Source organism: Ptychodera flava, chromosome 13 (genome assembly GCF_041260155.1).
Source record: "Ptychodera flava strain L36383 chromosome 13, AS_Pfla_20210202, whole genome shotgun sequence".
Taxonomy (NCBI): domain Eukaryota; kingdom Metazoa; phylum Hemichordata; class Enteropneusta; family Ptychoderidae; genus Ptychodera; species Ptychodera flava.
In genome coordinates, this window is record NC_091940.1 from 15,187,985 (window position 1) to 15,206,557 (window position 18,573).

Genomic DNA, 18,573 nt, shown 5'->3' on the forward strand with positions numbered 1-18,573 from the left:
TCGCTGGAGAAAATCAATACGAAATCGATTTCTGAATGACTGCAACGGCCCGGGGCGGGAGTTGGCCACCGGAGTCAATGTTCGGATCCTATGGTGGGCACTTTTCCATCGGGGCAACTTTTATTAATTCGAGGTTGTTTAAATCTATTGTTATCGTTGTCGGGGACACGGTGAAGGCTTGCGAAACATGTTCAGACGACGTAGCATTGTCCGCTGGACCAGTCAACATGGGCTAGGGGTTTTGCTGGGAAACGCGACCACTGACAGGTCATACTCATAGTGCCAAGCTGGTATTCATATGCACACAACTCGGAGCTTGACCATTGTACCCGTCCACCCCTAGCTCCTGTGTGCGCCATTTTCGAGGGGTCTAACCTTGGAAAAGGGAACCTCAAAACCAGATTAAACCAACACAAGGTTGCGTTTGGTGATATAATAAAAATTGAAAATCGGGAATATGCATAAAATAATAACTTAAAAGCATCTGTGCCCCCTAAATGCCAAAGTTGGAGCTCTGCGCATAACGGAAATAGCAATGACCTACCCTATTTCACAATGCAATCAACCATGCTAATTGCCATGTCGTTAGGTAGAAACTTATAAACAGACCAAGATGGCGACTTGCTATGGTGACTAGTGTTGCAACGAGCAGTTGGAGGCGATTTTTTGACGTTATTTTGAATCTCAACTTGACTGAGACGGAAAATTGAACATTATACTTAATCGTACAGCTAGTGTCTCAGTCGTTTACTCGACTACAGGCGAGGATGTCGGAAATCGAAAAGCCGAAGTCGCCTGTCCAACCGCGAAAACAGAAACGGACGACCAGCGCCGACCCGAAGAACAAATCGCGGTTAGCAGCCCTCGCTCCGGGTGAAAACCTCAAAGAAAAACAGGTAAGCTATCGGGTTCTAATTCGACTACACTACAAACTGTGCCTGGCCTTGGTAAAGCAGCCAATTTACAGTAGCAGAGGAGACTTTTTTTTAATGTGTAACCGAGTTCCCTGGCTCCTGTGATGTGACAGTCGAGGTAATCCCAGAAACTTGTCTACCGTCTCTCGTCTCACGGTCACTCCACAAAGTGACCTTGCTCATCTACATCTCGTCTTCTTTATCAATCTATTCGCATCTAAAGAAGGCAGGTTAAATGACCATGCAACAACGGCCGTGATCGTCAGCCGGCTCAACAACTCCGTTAAAACGTTAGTGACTAAATTTGCCACGCATGAAATATTTACGAGAGGGTAGCGAATTGTAGTAGTGATGCATGCGATCTGTTGACGCGCTCTTTAAAATGGCACCATTTACTGGTGAAAGGGCCGTTAATAGCTCGCCAGATTGCCTGTTTTAATTGCAAAATTGAAACGAAGATCGACCCACTTATTTCATAAAGTATCTATTGTGTCATAGTGTCAAGCAACCACCCAGGGCAACTTCGTTTTTAAACTTATAAGTTGATCCCCGAAAACGATGTAAACACTCACTGAAGTCAAGTTTGCTTTTTCAAAATTTGTTAGGCGTGAATTCGTTACGGCATCAAGAAATGTAGCTAGGAAAACACGAGAAAATAATTAATGGCAAAATCGAAGTTTTCACAGCACAAGCTTTGGAATGTGTCATAGGGCAATGAGAGTATTGAGAGTGGTCAGGCGCACACTGAAATCTGCAGTTCGTTGTCCCTGGCATGCTTGACTTGGCGGCGTCGGTGTCAGAAGTCATCCGGAATATGATACCCTGTATAAATCGTTTTCTCTTGAATTTCATCCCATACCGATGGCAAGGCCCTTCCAACGGGCCAAGTACTGAGATTATACAACAGACGACCTTCCAGAGACTATGTACTTTCCTATAGGCATACCGATGCACAGAACGTCCAAACGTAGTGCAGATGTGGGCTTCCTCCTCCGTGCTTCAAAGACGGTTCCCATGACTCTAAACTAAGCATGTGGCAATATTCTCAAAATATGTATATTTTGGAGGACTTAATTTTTTTATCAAAAATTCCGGAGATTAAATCACCTGGTGTGATCACCGTATTACAATGAAAACAATATCACAAAGGAAGTTAGCACTGCTCTTTGTCCAAGTAGGGACGCTGCACTGCACTGTGTAGATACAAATGTGTAACATGTTGCTGGGCTAGTTGGCTACTGACATGCCATATACTATTCGTTACGCACACACTTCTGTTTATCCCCCACCCCTTAGTAACCACGAGCAGAGCATTTTAAAGATGTTTCTGAAAATATCAAAGAACCCAAATATTTAGTTTTGAATGTTTTCTTTGGACAATATGAAAGTAGGCATGAATATTGATGGATTCAGTTGTGGGGCTTCTGTGTTCTTGATATTTTTTTATGTCAAATCTGATTATAGTAACAGCAAATAGAGTTGTATTAATGTGGAGGTGTTGTAGAGCGTGTAAAAAGCGTGGTCCCTTAGCTCTTGACGCAAATACCTTGTCTTGTTCACAAGAACGAGCAAACTGTTCAAATCTACCTTGAGCTGAGCCGTACCGTAAGGCCTAACAAATACCGTATGTTGTGAGTTTGAACCTGATTGGTAACTAGCCGTACTTCTCCAGATCACAGTCCCATCAGACTGTGTCCATATATGCAAGTATGACAATGTTTCACAGAAACACAAACAGGTTTACAGAAAGTAGTGTTGTTAAAAATGTTATTGTTTGTAATTTGAAGTACGTGTATCACTAACAAATAGATGTGAATCTACACCTTTATACCTTGTATACCTTCATATATATATATATATATATATATATATATATATATATATTATACATATTATACACACACACACACATATATATATATATATATATATAGAGAGAGAGAGAGAGAGAGAGAGAGAGAGAGAGAGAGAGAGAATCTTCATTGGACATTACAGTGCTCGATGCGCTGTTATACATACATTCACTCATACACACATGCATGCATGACATGCACTTTCCATGCATGTCTATTAATGTGTTTGTACATGTACATGTATATGCATATTTACATACACACAAACATATAAATAGACATGTATGGAAATTATATGTATGTATGTATCAAATGTGGATACATACATATTTCCATACATGTATGTGTTTGTATGTTTTCAAATATGTAAGTACATGTACTGCACATGTACCTATATGGAGAGAGATAGATAGAAAGGCAGTGTGCTCTCCAAGCTTTAATCACTTACTGAGCTGAAGAAAGTTCTCTCTTCACAGCAATAACTTTCACATATAACTAAAACTTTAATTTGTTTCGACAAGGTGGTTAACATTTACCAAAACACTAACAGTTTACTATATTTTGGATAACAATATTTACATGTAAATGTTCAAGGTAAAGATTCCATCCGCGGTCAGAGACATTCCAGTGTTGGTAGTTGTACTGTAAACAGAGACCTTCTATGTACATTGAACATCAGTAGTGTATTTACCCTCTGAAATGATACCATGGCAACACTGTCTAATTTCCAGTGGACCAGAAGTACGTCCACACACACACACACACAATCAACAGTACCCCTTCAAGCATTAATTAAAGTTAGGCAATGATTAAAACTGACATGGGTGGCTCTAACCCATTTTTAAAAGGATCACCTTAAAAAAAAAAAATCCAAAAAACAGAGCATTTGATATTACGGCAGCTGATGACACAGACAGAGGGGGCTATTGAATCCATTTGATTCACAGTGTGTGTATTCATTGTTGACAGTTTTCACTAGCTGCCACTTCAGTGGAGAGCCCTAAGGTTGGCTAACAGACTCTATGCAACTTCTTCGAACGTGTTCTTTTCAATTTTCACTCCGTGACGCAAGGGTATTGTCTCGTGGAACAGAAACTGTATGTTCTTCACAGTAAAGCAGCATTAGCCGTATTTGATCAAGACAAATGATGCCGCTAGATCTGCGTGTAGGCATGTTGTCTTCAGTCAATTTACTATCACAACATATTTTTTAGAGCGTTTGGTTAGAAAAAAGATTAGGGTAAGATGGGAAAATTACTGAGGTCATAATTTTGAAAAAATGTCTCTTGTCTCCGTGCTACTTGTTTGGCACTAACTAAATACGCTATTGCGACAGACTCAGAAACGTATGAAGGGAAGGTGACTTTGAAATCTCCCCAATGGCATGTTGTCTTGAAACAAAAGAGTTGCATTGATGCCTTGCAGCTACCAATGACTCTACATGTAATTACAATATGGTCACACTCAGTGGTCTCAGACCTTGTGATACCTTGCTTCAGGCTATTGAACTGTAAGGTCTCAGGCCTAAGTAAGGTCTCTGTGTTCAATGGGTTCAATCATCTTTGCTGTTTGACTTCCACGATCTGAAACAATTGCCAGGTGTTCTTGCTCAATTAGCAATTGTATTCAAGGTCGGCGATTATTCTTACCCACTACCTTGGAGCTGGAAATCCTCTCCTCAGATCCGCACTTGAGCTTTTACTTCATTTCATGACAGGTTGGGTCAATAATACGTCATATGTATTATGTCAGCAGTCAAATCAGACAATTGTTCATTTAGATGAGATTTCTGCCAGAAAACTGCCATTTATTTGGCTATTGTGCCCTCTGTCAAACAAATTTGAAGCACCAATAATTTTCAATCATAGACAGTAGAGGGGTTCTCCACTCTTGCCCACTGGTATCTTTCAAGAATTTTCTAAACTTGCCTGAGGAATTTGGCAAGTTAGGTAGCATCCATTATTTACGGCTGGGGGTTTGGGGTCGGAGGATTGTGAGGGGTCACTTAAAAAATTGAAAGCTACAGGGGGGTTGCTCAAAATGTGGAGAGAAAGAGGGCGGTTAGTCAACTTTTGGTGCAGAATAGATTGAAACAGATAGATTGCACCATTTCACACATCAATTTCAAAAAAATCTTCAATGCAAGAGGGGGGGACACCCCCTCTCATGCTCTCCCCTCTTTGGGTGTTCTAACAGTTTTACCTAGTAAAAGTACAAACTGATAACACCTCTCAGACTGCACCAGACATCACAATTGCATACACAACAGACCCTAAACAGTAGCCTAGCTTAACAAAGAAAGTTGAAAAATTATCAGTATGTGTTCTTCTTTTTTAATGACATCATCAATAAGAAACTGCTGTGCCCTTACATCAATAATTATTTTCATACGAAGAAAATTTTTTTTCCCTAATCAAACTGCCATAATGACCATCAAGGCACAGACCAAACCTGATTATGGATAGGATGTGTAACATAATCTACATTTAAAAGTACCTCAACGTTTATCAAATTATGTTCACTCGGGTACATGTACTATCACAATCAAATTAACTTCACTCTAGTTTGAAAATAACTCTTTGAATACAGAACAGGCAGAAGTTGAAGTCACTGTGTGCAAAATGAAACTTATTGCCTCCTCACTTTTAAAACCTCAGAAAAAGAAATAATATTTAAATCAAATTTTACTGACCTTCCATTTCTTCATTCTGAATTGCTTAAATTTCTGTGTTGAAATAACAGCTGAGTCATCAACAGTCGATTTTAGAACATTTTACTGATTCAACAGTATTTCTGACAAAGCTCCCAGTCTAAATATTTGTCTCTGAGAGAGATGTTAAATAATTGTATGTTATCACCTTTCATTTCGGTGACTGTGTGCAGTATTGTGTTTGGTTAAGTGGCAGACCAACAGAAGTGACTTTATTGAGTCCACAGAAAAATGTAAAGCTGTCAGAAATGCCTCTTTCAGTACTTATCGAAAAAATGAAGGGAAATAGTGAGAAAAATGTTGACAAAAACATTTAAACTCGTTAATGTTCAGAATTTCGTATGAAAGAAAATCCACAGAAAGCAATGTTTGATTTTCAGGGTGAAAGACTTTGTCACATATGAATAGCTATTGTGATGAAATATCGAATATAAATATATGTACAATATGATTACATTGTGCTTTACATAAAGGAGAATCAATTTTGTTGAATTATTTTTAGTCCCATTCATACCAGAAATTTGAGTTTTATACATTTCAAAGCTAACTTATAAAGTCAAAGGGGAAAAAAATTGCATGTAGGCAGCTACACATGTATCATTTGAATGATCAGTAAGTTATTGATACTTTTTTGTGTCACAAGTTACATTGTAAAATTTACATTAAGTTACGAACAATTGATTGTTTTGTACATAATCTGACATATATATACTGTGCCATTTTGTTCAGTTTAATATTTCAAAATCAATTCCAGCAGTCTCCGAACATATAATATACAAGTACATGCGTGCCATCAAGTGGTTGTGTGATCAACTCCATATAAGTCACATGATTATTTTTTCGTTATCATGATTTTATTTTGTGCTGCAAACAAACGTACAACAGATTTCCTGTTCAGTGAAATTTTTGCAATTTTATTATATTCATCTTTATCAAATACTGCAAAGATTAATAAATAAAATATATTATAAAACAGTTGCAAAAATGTACTGGTTTGTAAAAAGAGTTAAAAGTTTCACTAACAAACATCTGCTTTCTTTCCGAGAAAAATGAAAGGAGGAGAATTTACATGTATTTCCCTTTCCAGTATTATGAAAAAAATTGAGTTTTATATTTGTACGTCAAATGAGCAAGGATAGTGCCAGTTGGACTTGAACTAAATTTGAACAGAAAAAGTGCTAAAAATAGCATGTAATAATTAGTAAAAGACATTCTGAGTCCTCTGAATAATTTCTTAGTCTTTCAAGTGAGTTGCTATGGAAACACCACCATCACAAGTGAAGACATGTCTGTGTGTCATGTGAAACCCTGCATGTGAATGAAAATCGCATCAAGCACCATTAAACTTGTAGTGTCTGCAATTGCCTGTGAATGGAATACCTCACTGTGATGTTTAACTGCTTCCTTCCCTGGTTCCTGTCAAACTGAAAAGCTGAAAAGCGGTCTTTTCTAACTCTAATTCCAAATGTGTTTCCTCTCAGTCATCATGACGTGACTGCACAATGAGGCTGTCGGCTGCTGAGCACAGACAGCGTTCAAACAAAACGGCCACATCATCCATACAGACATTTGGAGTGTTCTGTGAACTGTATGCGCAATGCTCCTTGTTCCAGTGCATCGCCCTGCCAATCAAAAATTCTACTATTTGATCATATTCTGTATCTATTGAAAGAGAAGAATCGTCGATTTACATGTGTGTTTTCATCAATTCAAATATTCATGCTGTGAAAATTGTGGTTTTACCCGGGCTTCATTCAAAATCTGCATCAATTTATTTTGGTTGCCCAGGTAACTGCAAACAAATGTTGGAAATTGTCATAAACAAATGTTTGTACGCTATGATTAGAATAAGAAAGTAAATAAGCAAATTCTACAGCTGTATTATTTTATGAGTACATGTAGCTGCAGCTATATTGTGTGTTATGTATCATGTATGCAATACAGGGTAAAATTTTGAGCTCATTTACATGTAAACATGCGCAGGTAGTGGACAGAAATTACATAATTTTTCGCAAGACCAGGAGGGTAGCTTGATAGTGCAACGCTGTAATGTGATGTGATGGCTTGTCAAAATAATCAGTCGTTGTGAACTCTTGTTCAAATGGCCATACCTGTTAACGTACCTAATTTGCATGGCTGGGGTTATTGCCCTGTTTGCATTTGCCTGTTCAATTTAACACCTTTTCATTTGTTTTCATTACGCTGTTAACTGCGGTGTTGCAACCTGTAAACTGTAAAACAATATTCACTCGCTCCTGGAGAATCGATTATTGGCTGTTTTGGGACTGTCAGTCTGTGTATATTGCATCCCCTGTACCAATGACAAAGCCATACAGTATGTAGAAAAACGGCTGCATATTATTATGAGAGAGGGCAAAGAGTTTTTATTGCAGACAATCTCTTTTGTATTGGCAACATAAATGGAGGAAAATAATTTCGAAAAATGAAAGATGTATAGTACAATACGAAAACAGCAGCAACATGTGTTAGTCAGCTTAAAATTTTATTACGGTCATCTCATCATTTCTGTACACATACTTGATACTACACAATGCATATTTGTAGTGTGCGATATAATTTACGTGTGTCTGCTGTGAAAATTAAGTTTTAAGAGTTTGTGTTTTTGTATGCATGATTGATTGATTAATCAACCTTTACAGGTGCTGTCCCATAATTCAACTGTCTCTTAAATTACCAGCAGTGGCATGGCAGCTGCCAAGTCTGAAATCTTATTTATCCAGTGTTACAGTAGTGTATTTGTGCAAGGTTACCTGTGTCACTGTCAATTATATCGGAGCTGTGACAGTGTGCATATAACACATGTAATGTACAGGGATTACATACCAAGCTATCTGTGATAAACGAAAACATGGTTCAGTTACCGGAGTAATCATATTTCTTTATAGTAGATATTCAAAACTTGTTTTGTCAAACGCAATCATTCATGTAACATGTCAAAAAAACCCCACAAGGGTATGGTGAGTTGCTTAGTCTGTGATATCATTGAGTTGGAAAGATCCTTAATTCTTTCATATGTAATATTTGTTTTGTGATTGGAAGTGATTTAAAAAGTGATATAACTGATACAGGAGTGATACTGTCGTCATGATACCAAATTTCTTCCGGCACACACTGGCTCTAACATTTTGTAAATAGAATAAACAACCCTTTTAATTTATTAAATATGGAATAGGGAATGCAGTGTTAGAAATTATTCTTTTGGGTAAATTTTATTGAGTTCAAAATTTCAAATCGACATTTTGTTGGTTTTAGGCTTCATTTGCAGTTGTGCCGTACTCCTGTGACTCGCATGCCTACAGAGTGATGACTCTTGGCTCACGGTGGCTTTTTGAAATGAATCCGGTAGCTAATAAATAAAGTCTTGAGTCAACCCCCTTTGAACCACAGTGGCTGCAACCAGTTATTTAATGAATGAGTGTCTTTGTTTTTCGCTGAGACTCCCGACACAGTTAAGGTATCAGCACACAGCTTCTTGGCAACTCTTTCATTTTGTTCCCCTAGGAACACAAATTGATTTTTTTATCAAAAGCACTCCTCATGACTTGTCTGCACTCTTTGCTAATAAATTGGATTGTAGATGAAGAAAGATGGCACGTCATGACTTTAACTATACTTGCAGATAAACTGACTAGTTCACACAGAATAGTTCACTGGCATTCTTGGTGACAAGAAACCATATCTAAATGTACATGTATAAGGTTGTTGACAATGTTAGGTACATTTTCGCCCTACACCAGTCCTGACGTGTTTTGATCTGATATAGTGAATCAGAATTTATTTAAAACATTAGCGCTGTCAATACTTTTGACTCAATAAAAATTGATTATTGTCAGTCTTTTTTTCAGTCATCTCTGAAATAATTATGAAATATTTACAAATGATAGCAAATGTTTGAGCAGTAGATAGTTGTTTGCTAACATGGTATCTTTGCTTGTATAAACATTATTAACCCACGCATTGATTTTTTATTTACGATATGAATTCTGTTATTTTTGTACTGAGGCAATTGTGCTTTTATTACTGTAAGATGTGAAAGAGGTATCATGAATAATACATTGAAACGATAAATTGTGCAATTGTTACTCATAAATTAATCATGACTGATAACCTTTGACCCTTCTCAGACTATTTGCTCTAATAAAACGTGATGCAGCCGCCATAAATACCATAACATGATAATGACTTCCTAGACAGGTCACCGCAGTGAAGCTTGACATACATGTACACACATGTATTCTAATTTCATATCTATTCACCATGATATTCTTAGTTGTGTCATTACACAAAACTACCACGTTCAACTCCCAGTGCGGTATTGCTGGCTCAGGACCCTGCTCTTGCAACACTACAACGTTTTAACATGATGCGCAATGGCTAGATTGTGTGTGCAGATTTAAAGATATGAGAGAAATTATTGGTTGGTGAAATCCAAAGGCAACAGTGAAATTGTACCTCTCACTTTTGACAAGTCATGCATTCATTCTAAGTTTGAAAATTGTCCAGTGATTAAACCATAAAGTGCAAGGATGTTTCTTGACGTACTTTGCCTGCTTTTTCAGTGCCTGAGGACTGAAAGACTTAAACTTTTGCTCAAACTTTTCTTTAAAAAAGGAATCTTTCAATATTCTCTTTCAAAATCAAGAACAAAAATCAGGGGTCACCATGCAAATTTTAGTACTTAAGAGAAACAAATTACCCAAGATTTCAAGATTTATCAATATTTGAAATTCAAAATGGCCGCCATCCCTGTGATAACTCTATCAAGAAGAAATAAATTTCTCGATTTCCTAAAAACTAAGCCGGTGAAAGTTTATCTTTCTCCAAGAGCTTCAGAATGAGCCCCCATAAGTGGTAGATCAGAAAAGAATTGTAAAGGTTTGAGTCCGAATACAAGTATGTATCTGTCCCAGAGGCGCGATCTATCTTAAATGTAACCCAGTCAGAAAAAGGAAATATTTTTGTACAGTGAAATAAAAGTTACAGTTACAGGTATGGACTGAAATGCCATGCCTTTGTTGAAATTTTGCTGTGACTTGTGTTATAGGGTTGGAAAGGAGAAAATAATGACTTCAACTATTTGAAGGCCCTTTGATGCAGTCTTACCGTGGTCAAAGTATTAAAACTGTAGTCAGCCAGACAGATATTTGAAAGACTCTGATAATAAGTTTTTAGACATGTCAAGTCTGATAAGATAAGTATTGCATCTGTGATAAAGTTGGCAAACTGAAATGATAGCAGATGACTATCTTGATGTACATGTACATGTACATGTAAACACAATAATTCAATGTGTCAAGATGATTAATTTTTTTCTCAAAATTATCTGGGACCCATCACGATGATTTGGATCTTTTGTTGTGAATTCGTTATATTTGTGTATTATTTATTGGCATGTTTCTTGAAACTTCCTGATCATTTTTTTTTGGCACATGTACAGCATCTGTACGTGTACAGGTGTTTATTTTGCAGTGAATGGTTCCAACTTAGTTCTTAGTGAGTCAATCTGCAAAACCCTGAGACAGCCAACTCCAGTCAAACTGTATTGTAAAGAGTGCTTGGTCAGTGTTTACACATCTTTCTTCAACTTGAGACAACATAGACACGAGGATTTACTGCTTTCCATGGATTGAAATGTCGTGAGCTACACGCATTGGCCTTTTAAATCCCTCCTGGTTTTTGTCTAGGGATGACCTTTGTCCTCCCGGCTTACAATGCTATCCTTTCAACACCAGAGAATGCATAAATCACGGAGTGTCGACCAAAGATTACTGGCCTTTTCACGAAGTAGAGAATTTGCAGTCAAGAGATTCCAGCGTTATAGAAACCAAAGTTGTGCACACCGCGGAATATTTATCGCCAGGATTTGATGTCGAGTCATGCTTGGTTGTATTTCTGACATTGTTTTATAATTCAGTGACGAATAATCAGAGGCGTTTGTAGCCACCAGTACGCACTGGTGGCGTTCAGAAGAACTTCAAAAACCAAACACAAAAATGCTCTGCTTAGCAACATATAAACAATACCGTAAACAAAGTTGGTAACCATGGCAACCTGCCCTGATGATAAAAATTCAGGGGTTTGTTAAATAGAGGAGAGGCACCATAAAAGAATCTATTATCCAATTTTTTTCAGGGTCATTGCCGAAGGTGCTCCCGTATGCTTTGTGTCACTGAGATCGGGACAATTCCTGTTGTGGGGGCTTTGTCTGAATAACGGCGTGCGCTTCAATTGTGGGTGGGGGCTTTTGTCATTCCCTTGCAGGGAGGCTTTTCATAACATAGAAGCTATTTGCTGCATATCACTTAAAATATAACGGTGAATCATCCAATGGTCTGAAAAAAAGGGAATTATCTCACTCTACGTGTTCAATGTACAATTCATACACTCCCTGAGATCGGTATAAATACACATGCATGCTCTTCTATTACTGCAGTACCTAACTGCAAGTTAGAAAATTCTATCGGTCTTTACAACATGTCTAGCGTGTCTCACTGAGTATGATTGCTGTTAGAGTGTACAGCTCATACATGTAACCAGCTGTATAATCTCCAGATGACATCATTTTAATTACTTTTTTATAATTTTGCAAGTTAACACCATTCTAACACCCACGGCCACACATTTTTACCGAACCTGTTCAGCCCCAGGTCTACAATCACCATTGAGAACAATGGTTTTGGGCTAAACCATGGTGGTGAGAGGGTTAAGGTAGAACGCACCTCGGGGACAGATATTCAGACTCTCAAACTTTTACAATATTCTTTTGGCCTACGACTTGTGGCCGCTCATTTTGAAGCTTATGGAGTAAATAAAGTTTTCACCTGCATAGTTTTGTGAAAATTGGGAATTTTATTTTTCTCTGCCATCGAGATAACACAGGAATAGCAGCCACTTTGAATATCGAATATCGGAAAATATTGGGTCATTTGTTTCTCAAGTGCCAAAATTTGCATGATGACCCCCAAATTTTATTCTTCATTTGAAAGAGAATGATGGAAAGTTTCATTTAGAAAAGTTTGAGCAAAAGTTTAAGTCTTTCATTTTCGAGGTGCAAACTACATGTACCGTACCTTAAATTGAATTCTTGACAACCGGAAAGTGTCTTGTTTACCCATCTTCACTTCTTAAGAAGCAGGGTAAAGATCACAGGAAGTTTGAATTGCCAGTGTTTGAGTTGCCATCCCAAGAGATTAAGCAGAAACTAAATGTTTGCACAGAAGCCATCTGTAGGTGGTCCTTTTGGACAGAAATATTTCATCAGCGCACTGTAACCTTGAAGTCAATGTCAAATAATGATACACTTTTCATAAAATGGTGAAATTTTATTTTATCCATAGCATTACTGCTGTTTTTATGTGTGAAAGTTTGTGCATAGTAGCAACTTTAAATTTAAAACATTAATAGTTTGCACTTTGAACAAATCTCAAATATGTACGTGTACAATATGGCATTTCTCCTGAAAATAATCATTCATAAATCTTACTACATATTGATTGCAGCCATTGCTGTATTGCCAAAATAAATTAAGGAAATATCTGTCAAAAATTGCACAAAAGGTTCGTAAGTCAGCGGTTCTACATGAACTAACAGAAAATCTTATATGTTTAGAGCGTTTCCAAACTTCTGAGCTCCTGTTGACCGTGGGTCGTCTCTGAGAAGGGGACCAGTGCACTGAACAATGCATCGCCGGTACAACTGTAAACAGCAACAACAATGGCTGACTTGTCACACAATACGTGACATGGAGTGGTAACTCTGTAGCAGCTGTAGCCATAACATCAGTTGTGTCAATGGTTTGTTATTCACATACAACAGCACACCAGATTTATGTATAGACATTATCACGTCCTGGTACGCTATATCGACAGTGTTTTACATGGCTCATATAGAGAGATAAATATCATATAATATTGGCACAGATTGCAGGAAGTGGACAGATCTCAAAATGTTTTGTGCACCTGTACAAGCAAAAAATCAGATAATCTGGTGGCATATCTGTAGGAGTGTATAGGAAAAATGGTATTACATGTATTTGTTTTTATGGAGTCAGTTATTTGCTGCCATTTGGTCACTAAATTCTGTATTACAAATTGACCATCATAAATAATAATAACACCAACCATGTGTGCACACAACATGAGTTTTTGTGTAATTCCAGCGTTGGCTTTATGACAGTTTCAGGGTTAAATCTGCAGAAGTATTGAAGAAATTTACCAGAACAGTTCTGTACCCTTGGTCTGTTGTACTGTCCTTATTTTAAAAATCACAAAGGCAAAATTCTGCTAGTACTGTGACCAGTATCTATGGTTTTGCGAATAAGGTGACATGATTAAACTTAGGACTGAGCCATGATAGTAAGTAACGTTTTTGAAATATCTCTTACAGAATATATGCAATATTGAAAATCCCTGTCGAAATGCAAAAGACTATATACACTATACTATATATAGCAATTGTATGCAAATTTTGCCTGAACTTCATGGCTTACAACGCTTTAAATAACTATTCGACATGTGGTATTGGATCTGACTGTAGTCCATTTTTGATCCCTCCCTGATCAAGCTTTTGTGTCAAAGGTCTGATATACAGTATGTCAGTCATGAGTATCTCAGCTACAGCACAATTTCAATATAAATTTTTTGCCCTACTCATCTTTCAAGAAAAACACAGTAGCAGCCGTCTGGCATGTGGTTTGAAGATGCCAAAACATTTTGACAGGGCAGTTGGAAGTGTAATCTGGGACCTCTACTTGGTTACATTCTATGGAAATGTATACGCGTGTGCCGTAACTGAGGAAAGCTAGTGGAAGTGATGCATTTGTGTGCTAAAAGATAAATTTATGCCTTAACATGATGTATCTTAATTGAGCTTGGGTTACAGTGACTTATACAGAAAGAAAAAAGTTCTTTTTGTCTGTACTAGAACTCTAACCTATTGAGTAACCATTGAGTACCGTATTTGTTAGGGCCTGCTGTTTTCATGGCAAACAGCTATGGAAGGCAATGGAGATACACACGTTATAAATGGCGTATGATGTGTAATTAATCCTTGTGCATGATACAGTCTATTACAGAGGTGTGTGTCCATCTGCAGTGTCACTTTTGGTGACTGCTTGCTTTTCTTAAACCAGTATTATGAAACCTTTCACCGCCATGGGGGATGAGACAGAAAAAGTCTGAGTGACTGTTAGTTTCTTTGCTAAACGAAAGGCTTGGAATAAAGTGACATGGAGGCAAATTTCATTACATGGAGAAAATGGAATTCAGTGATATTTATACAATATTTTATACAAATCTTTGAAAATGTAGTTGCAAAGATGTTTAATTTAGGTATCTGGTGCGAGAGATTGTGAAAAAAAGACCAGCTAAAGAAGCAAAGAGTGGAATAGTCACACAATTTATTGATTATTCTAATGAATAAGTAATACAGGTAGAAGCCTAATTGACCGCCCGGTTGGACAAGTAAATTGTCAACTATGTATGGCAGTGAAATCAATATTGAATGTCCTGGGTTGCATTGTTGAGACACGCAGTCAAAAGATACAGACAGACACTTCAAATACTACCAAAATAATAGTGTCCTCAAGGACTTTATCGCCTTTACACACAAATTGAAGTTAGGTTTTAACTCCAGATTGTTGAAATTTTCCGTGGGATGAACTGCACTTTTTCCTAACACTGTGAGACATTTGCGAGGGATAATCTGGTTTACTTTTAAGTTCAGGAATGTTGATGACAAAGGGTGCATGTCAACGGTGTCTGTGCATTGTATAACCTGACTTCCAGCAAAACCCAGCTTGTTGTCAGAGCGCCCTCTAGCGTCCACGTGGTGGTTATTTTAAACGTTGTGACCCTCTACCGGGTGAACTTCAGGCCTGGTTTACAATGTAACTTACTGGATATAACTTCGGAAATGTAATGTTATTATGATCTGTGATATCTGATGTGTATCGATCAGTTAACCGGTGAAAAAGTGATGGCAGCATTTGTAGACGTGAATGAAATGCAAGATAAATTACCTTTTCTCCTCAATGATGTAAGTTGCTCCTCAATAATGAAAGTTGATATTTTTGTCTTGAAGATGACTTCCACAGGTGAAGAGCCTGTGTTGTCACCATTACATCGAAAAAATAAAATTGTATTACACTTATAATCTCTTTTCTAACTTTTATATGTACCGGTAAATTGTGCATGCCTAGCACTATGTATGATATGTTGATACAGAAGATGATACAGTGAAATCATGTCATACACACTGTTGGTTGGTTTGAACTGTTTACAGTCTTTGCTTCTATCAGGCCTAACGTGACACTGTTGCCTGGGACAACTATAGTAAACAAAATCCCTTAGAAATACATGCTGTAAAACAGCTCATTATCAATTGCAGTCCCTTCTGTTGTAAACCCATGGCCAACATTGTTTACGCAGGTCTGTTCCCACAACCTCATTTCAAATCATGTTATTGAAATACTCCGCTGGATAAACAAATTAATGAATGGTGTATGCAGGTCTATTTTACTTCTAACAAAAGTCTGTGGTCGATAAATGTTACATGGGACATTATATGTGTATGAGAACATATGCACTTTGTACATGTCTTATAGTAGTCTATTGTACAAGATAAAATGTTTCACATCTTTCAGCACCAGTACTAGTAAGATAATGAATGGTTATAGTGGGTTGCAAAAGTATGCCCAACTTTAAATAGGCTGCATTGTAGTACTCTGTATGTCTCCCTCTAGAGTTGGAAGGGTAAAATATCTACAGTATTGCTTTGTGGGTACCTGACCCAATACCAGGTTCTGTTCCTCACTGAACTACACTATGCGAATATGTTACGTTTTCTGCCTTTCTTTGTCATCTGTTCTCACTACTTCTGCTTGTCTTTGTCAGTCAAATCTTTTGGGGCCACATTGTAATGTTGATAATTTTCCCTTTATTTCATATTGTATAAACTATATGTATACCATAGATAGTAGTACGGTACATGTAGTAGTGTCTCATAATGAACATCCTCCATATTAACTGTACACTGTCAACCTTGCAAAAGAAGGACATGCAGCATTGACTTTAAATTTACTCCGAAAGAATTATGATTGAGAAATGACAACAGAAAATGCAAATATAGTGGTAACATCTGGTTGTAACTTGTTTTGGAGCCTACATGTGTGAATTAAATTGGCTTGTGAACTTTGGTATAAACATTTTTGCTGTCCCCCTCACCGCCCTTAAAGGGAAGCCTTAACCTTTGCAGTGATAATTACTGTATATGTGCTAACCAGCTTAAATGAAAACACAGCAAACTGCTGTTTTATCATACATGTACATATTTGAGCGACACACTGGTAATAATACATGTAGTTGTGTTAGCAAACAGGATATATCAAACAGTTTGCAGGCATGTGTTTACAAAGATTTTGCTGATGTGAGCACCTGAATTTTTCACTACAATGCAATATACAGCATACATGTACCTGAGCAATACATGTATGTACATTGTATACTCAAGTAAAATTTATGCAAAGTATCAACAACAATTTAGTCACGGTAAATTGTGTAGTTTAATCACTGCCCCCACCGTGGGTGGAGGGACAGTGCCAATATGTACATTGTAGTTAGCTAAGCACAACAGAAATTCTGGAAAACCAACAGGGCTCTTAAATGAAAGTCATCAAATTTTTTGGGTTTAAATTTGTGTATGTGCAAGTTTGTAATACTGTTCAAGGAGCGAAATGTACTAAAACGTTATCATAGCTCTTCAAACCCAAGTTTAATTTATTTGATTTTATACCATCTGAAAGCATTACTGTAAAAATGATGTACATTTTCACTTGTTTTAATCCTTCTAGTGCCATGGTATCGCCCAAAACCATTTTTATAATTTGTGAGTGCGGACCTGTATATAGAGAATTGGGGTCGAGCAGGTTAATCAGTGTTCACTCACCTCAGACACTGACAAAATAGTAGTATCAGTAGTTTTCTCACCAATGGCTTCTGACCAGTAGCTTATGCTACCAGTGTTCGTTTTCAGGATTGTTCCGGATAAAAAATATTGCAATCCTTCTCAAAGCAGTCACAATAATCTGAAAGATTATGGTTTGAGATAATATAGCTATTCAACAGCCTAGCTTTGTACTCCTGTATTGTTTGTTATCCGAGCTACAATCAAAGAAAACGTCATTACCACAATGCCCAGTAATAACATACTGATGACATATTTCAGTAACCTAGGGTGTCCAGTTTACCTGTTTGCCTAGGTGGTCACGATGTGCATTAGTTGCCATGGCGTGGCATATATGACAAAGCACACATGAACATGTGCTGTCATTTGGGCCTTTGTTTATGTCGGTAACCAGTAGCAACAGCCCCGAAGGTACAATGTCAGGGCCAAATATAGATTGAAGTGATATGCTATTAAAGGTTGAGTGGGGCTGGAGTGTGTGTGTTTTCGTTTAATCTTTGATGGAACATGTAAATTGAGAGAGTCACCTGTGTTTAACGGCAACTGAAGCGTCATTGAGAGTTTTAGGACACTAGTGTTAGAACAGTATGGGCATGGAAGCGGCCGGCTAGTGTTATAGACGATGACCGAAATGCAGGCTACATGTACCGTACTTGAATAAAATAGCCACTAAACATTTACGTAAGAAACGATTCATTTAACAATGGTCGGAAGGTACTTACTCGAATAATACAAATAATAATTTTAAGGCAATTTTAATATTATCATAACTTATTCATGAAAGAGGAAATTGAGGGCTATTCCATTTTCACAGTAGAGGGGACAGGTTGAAAGCTGACAGGACTTTCCCTTACACTTGTTCAGGAGCAGTGAAATGGAAATATTGTCACAAAATGATCTGTCTCTGATATTAAATCGACATTTAATACCTTCTGAGATGCTTTGAATGTGCATTCTCTAATTTGAAGACAAGTTTCAACGCCCCTGCAAATTACAAGCTGACCACCCCTCTGCCATAATAAGGCTGAACTTAGCTGACTGTAATACCCAAGCTGTATTAGTCGTGCATTGACTTATTCTGATCTCGATCCACACTGCATGTGACACATATGCC

General features: G+C 37.5%; 1 protein-coding gene across 1 annotated transcript in view; it reads left to right on the plus strand.

The window, feature by feature from the left end:
- Nucleotides 1-599: 599 nt before the first annotated feature.
- Nucleotides 600-18,573, plus strand: part of LOC139147551 (dynein axonemal heavy chain 5-like) — an 82,366-nt gene continuing 64,392 nt past the window's right edge. Inside the window, 1 exon segment of the mRNA XM_070718677.1 lies at nucleotides 600-896. Within this exon segment, the coding sequence (XP_070574778.1) occupies nucleotides 768-896 (129 nt within the window). The 5' untranslated portion in view covers nucleotides 600-767.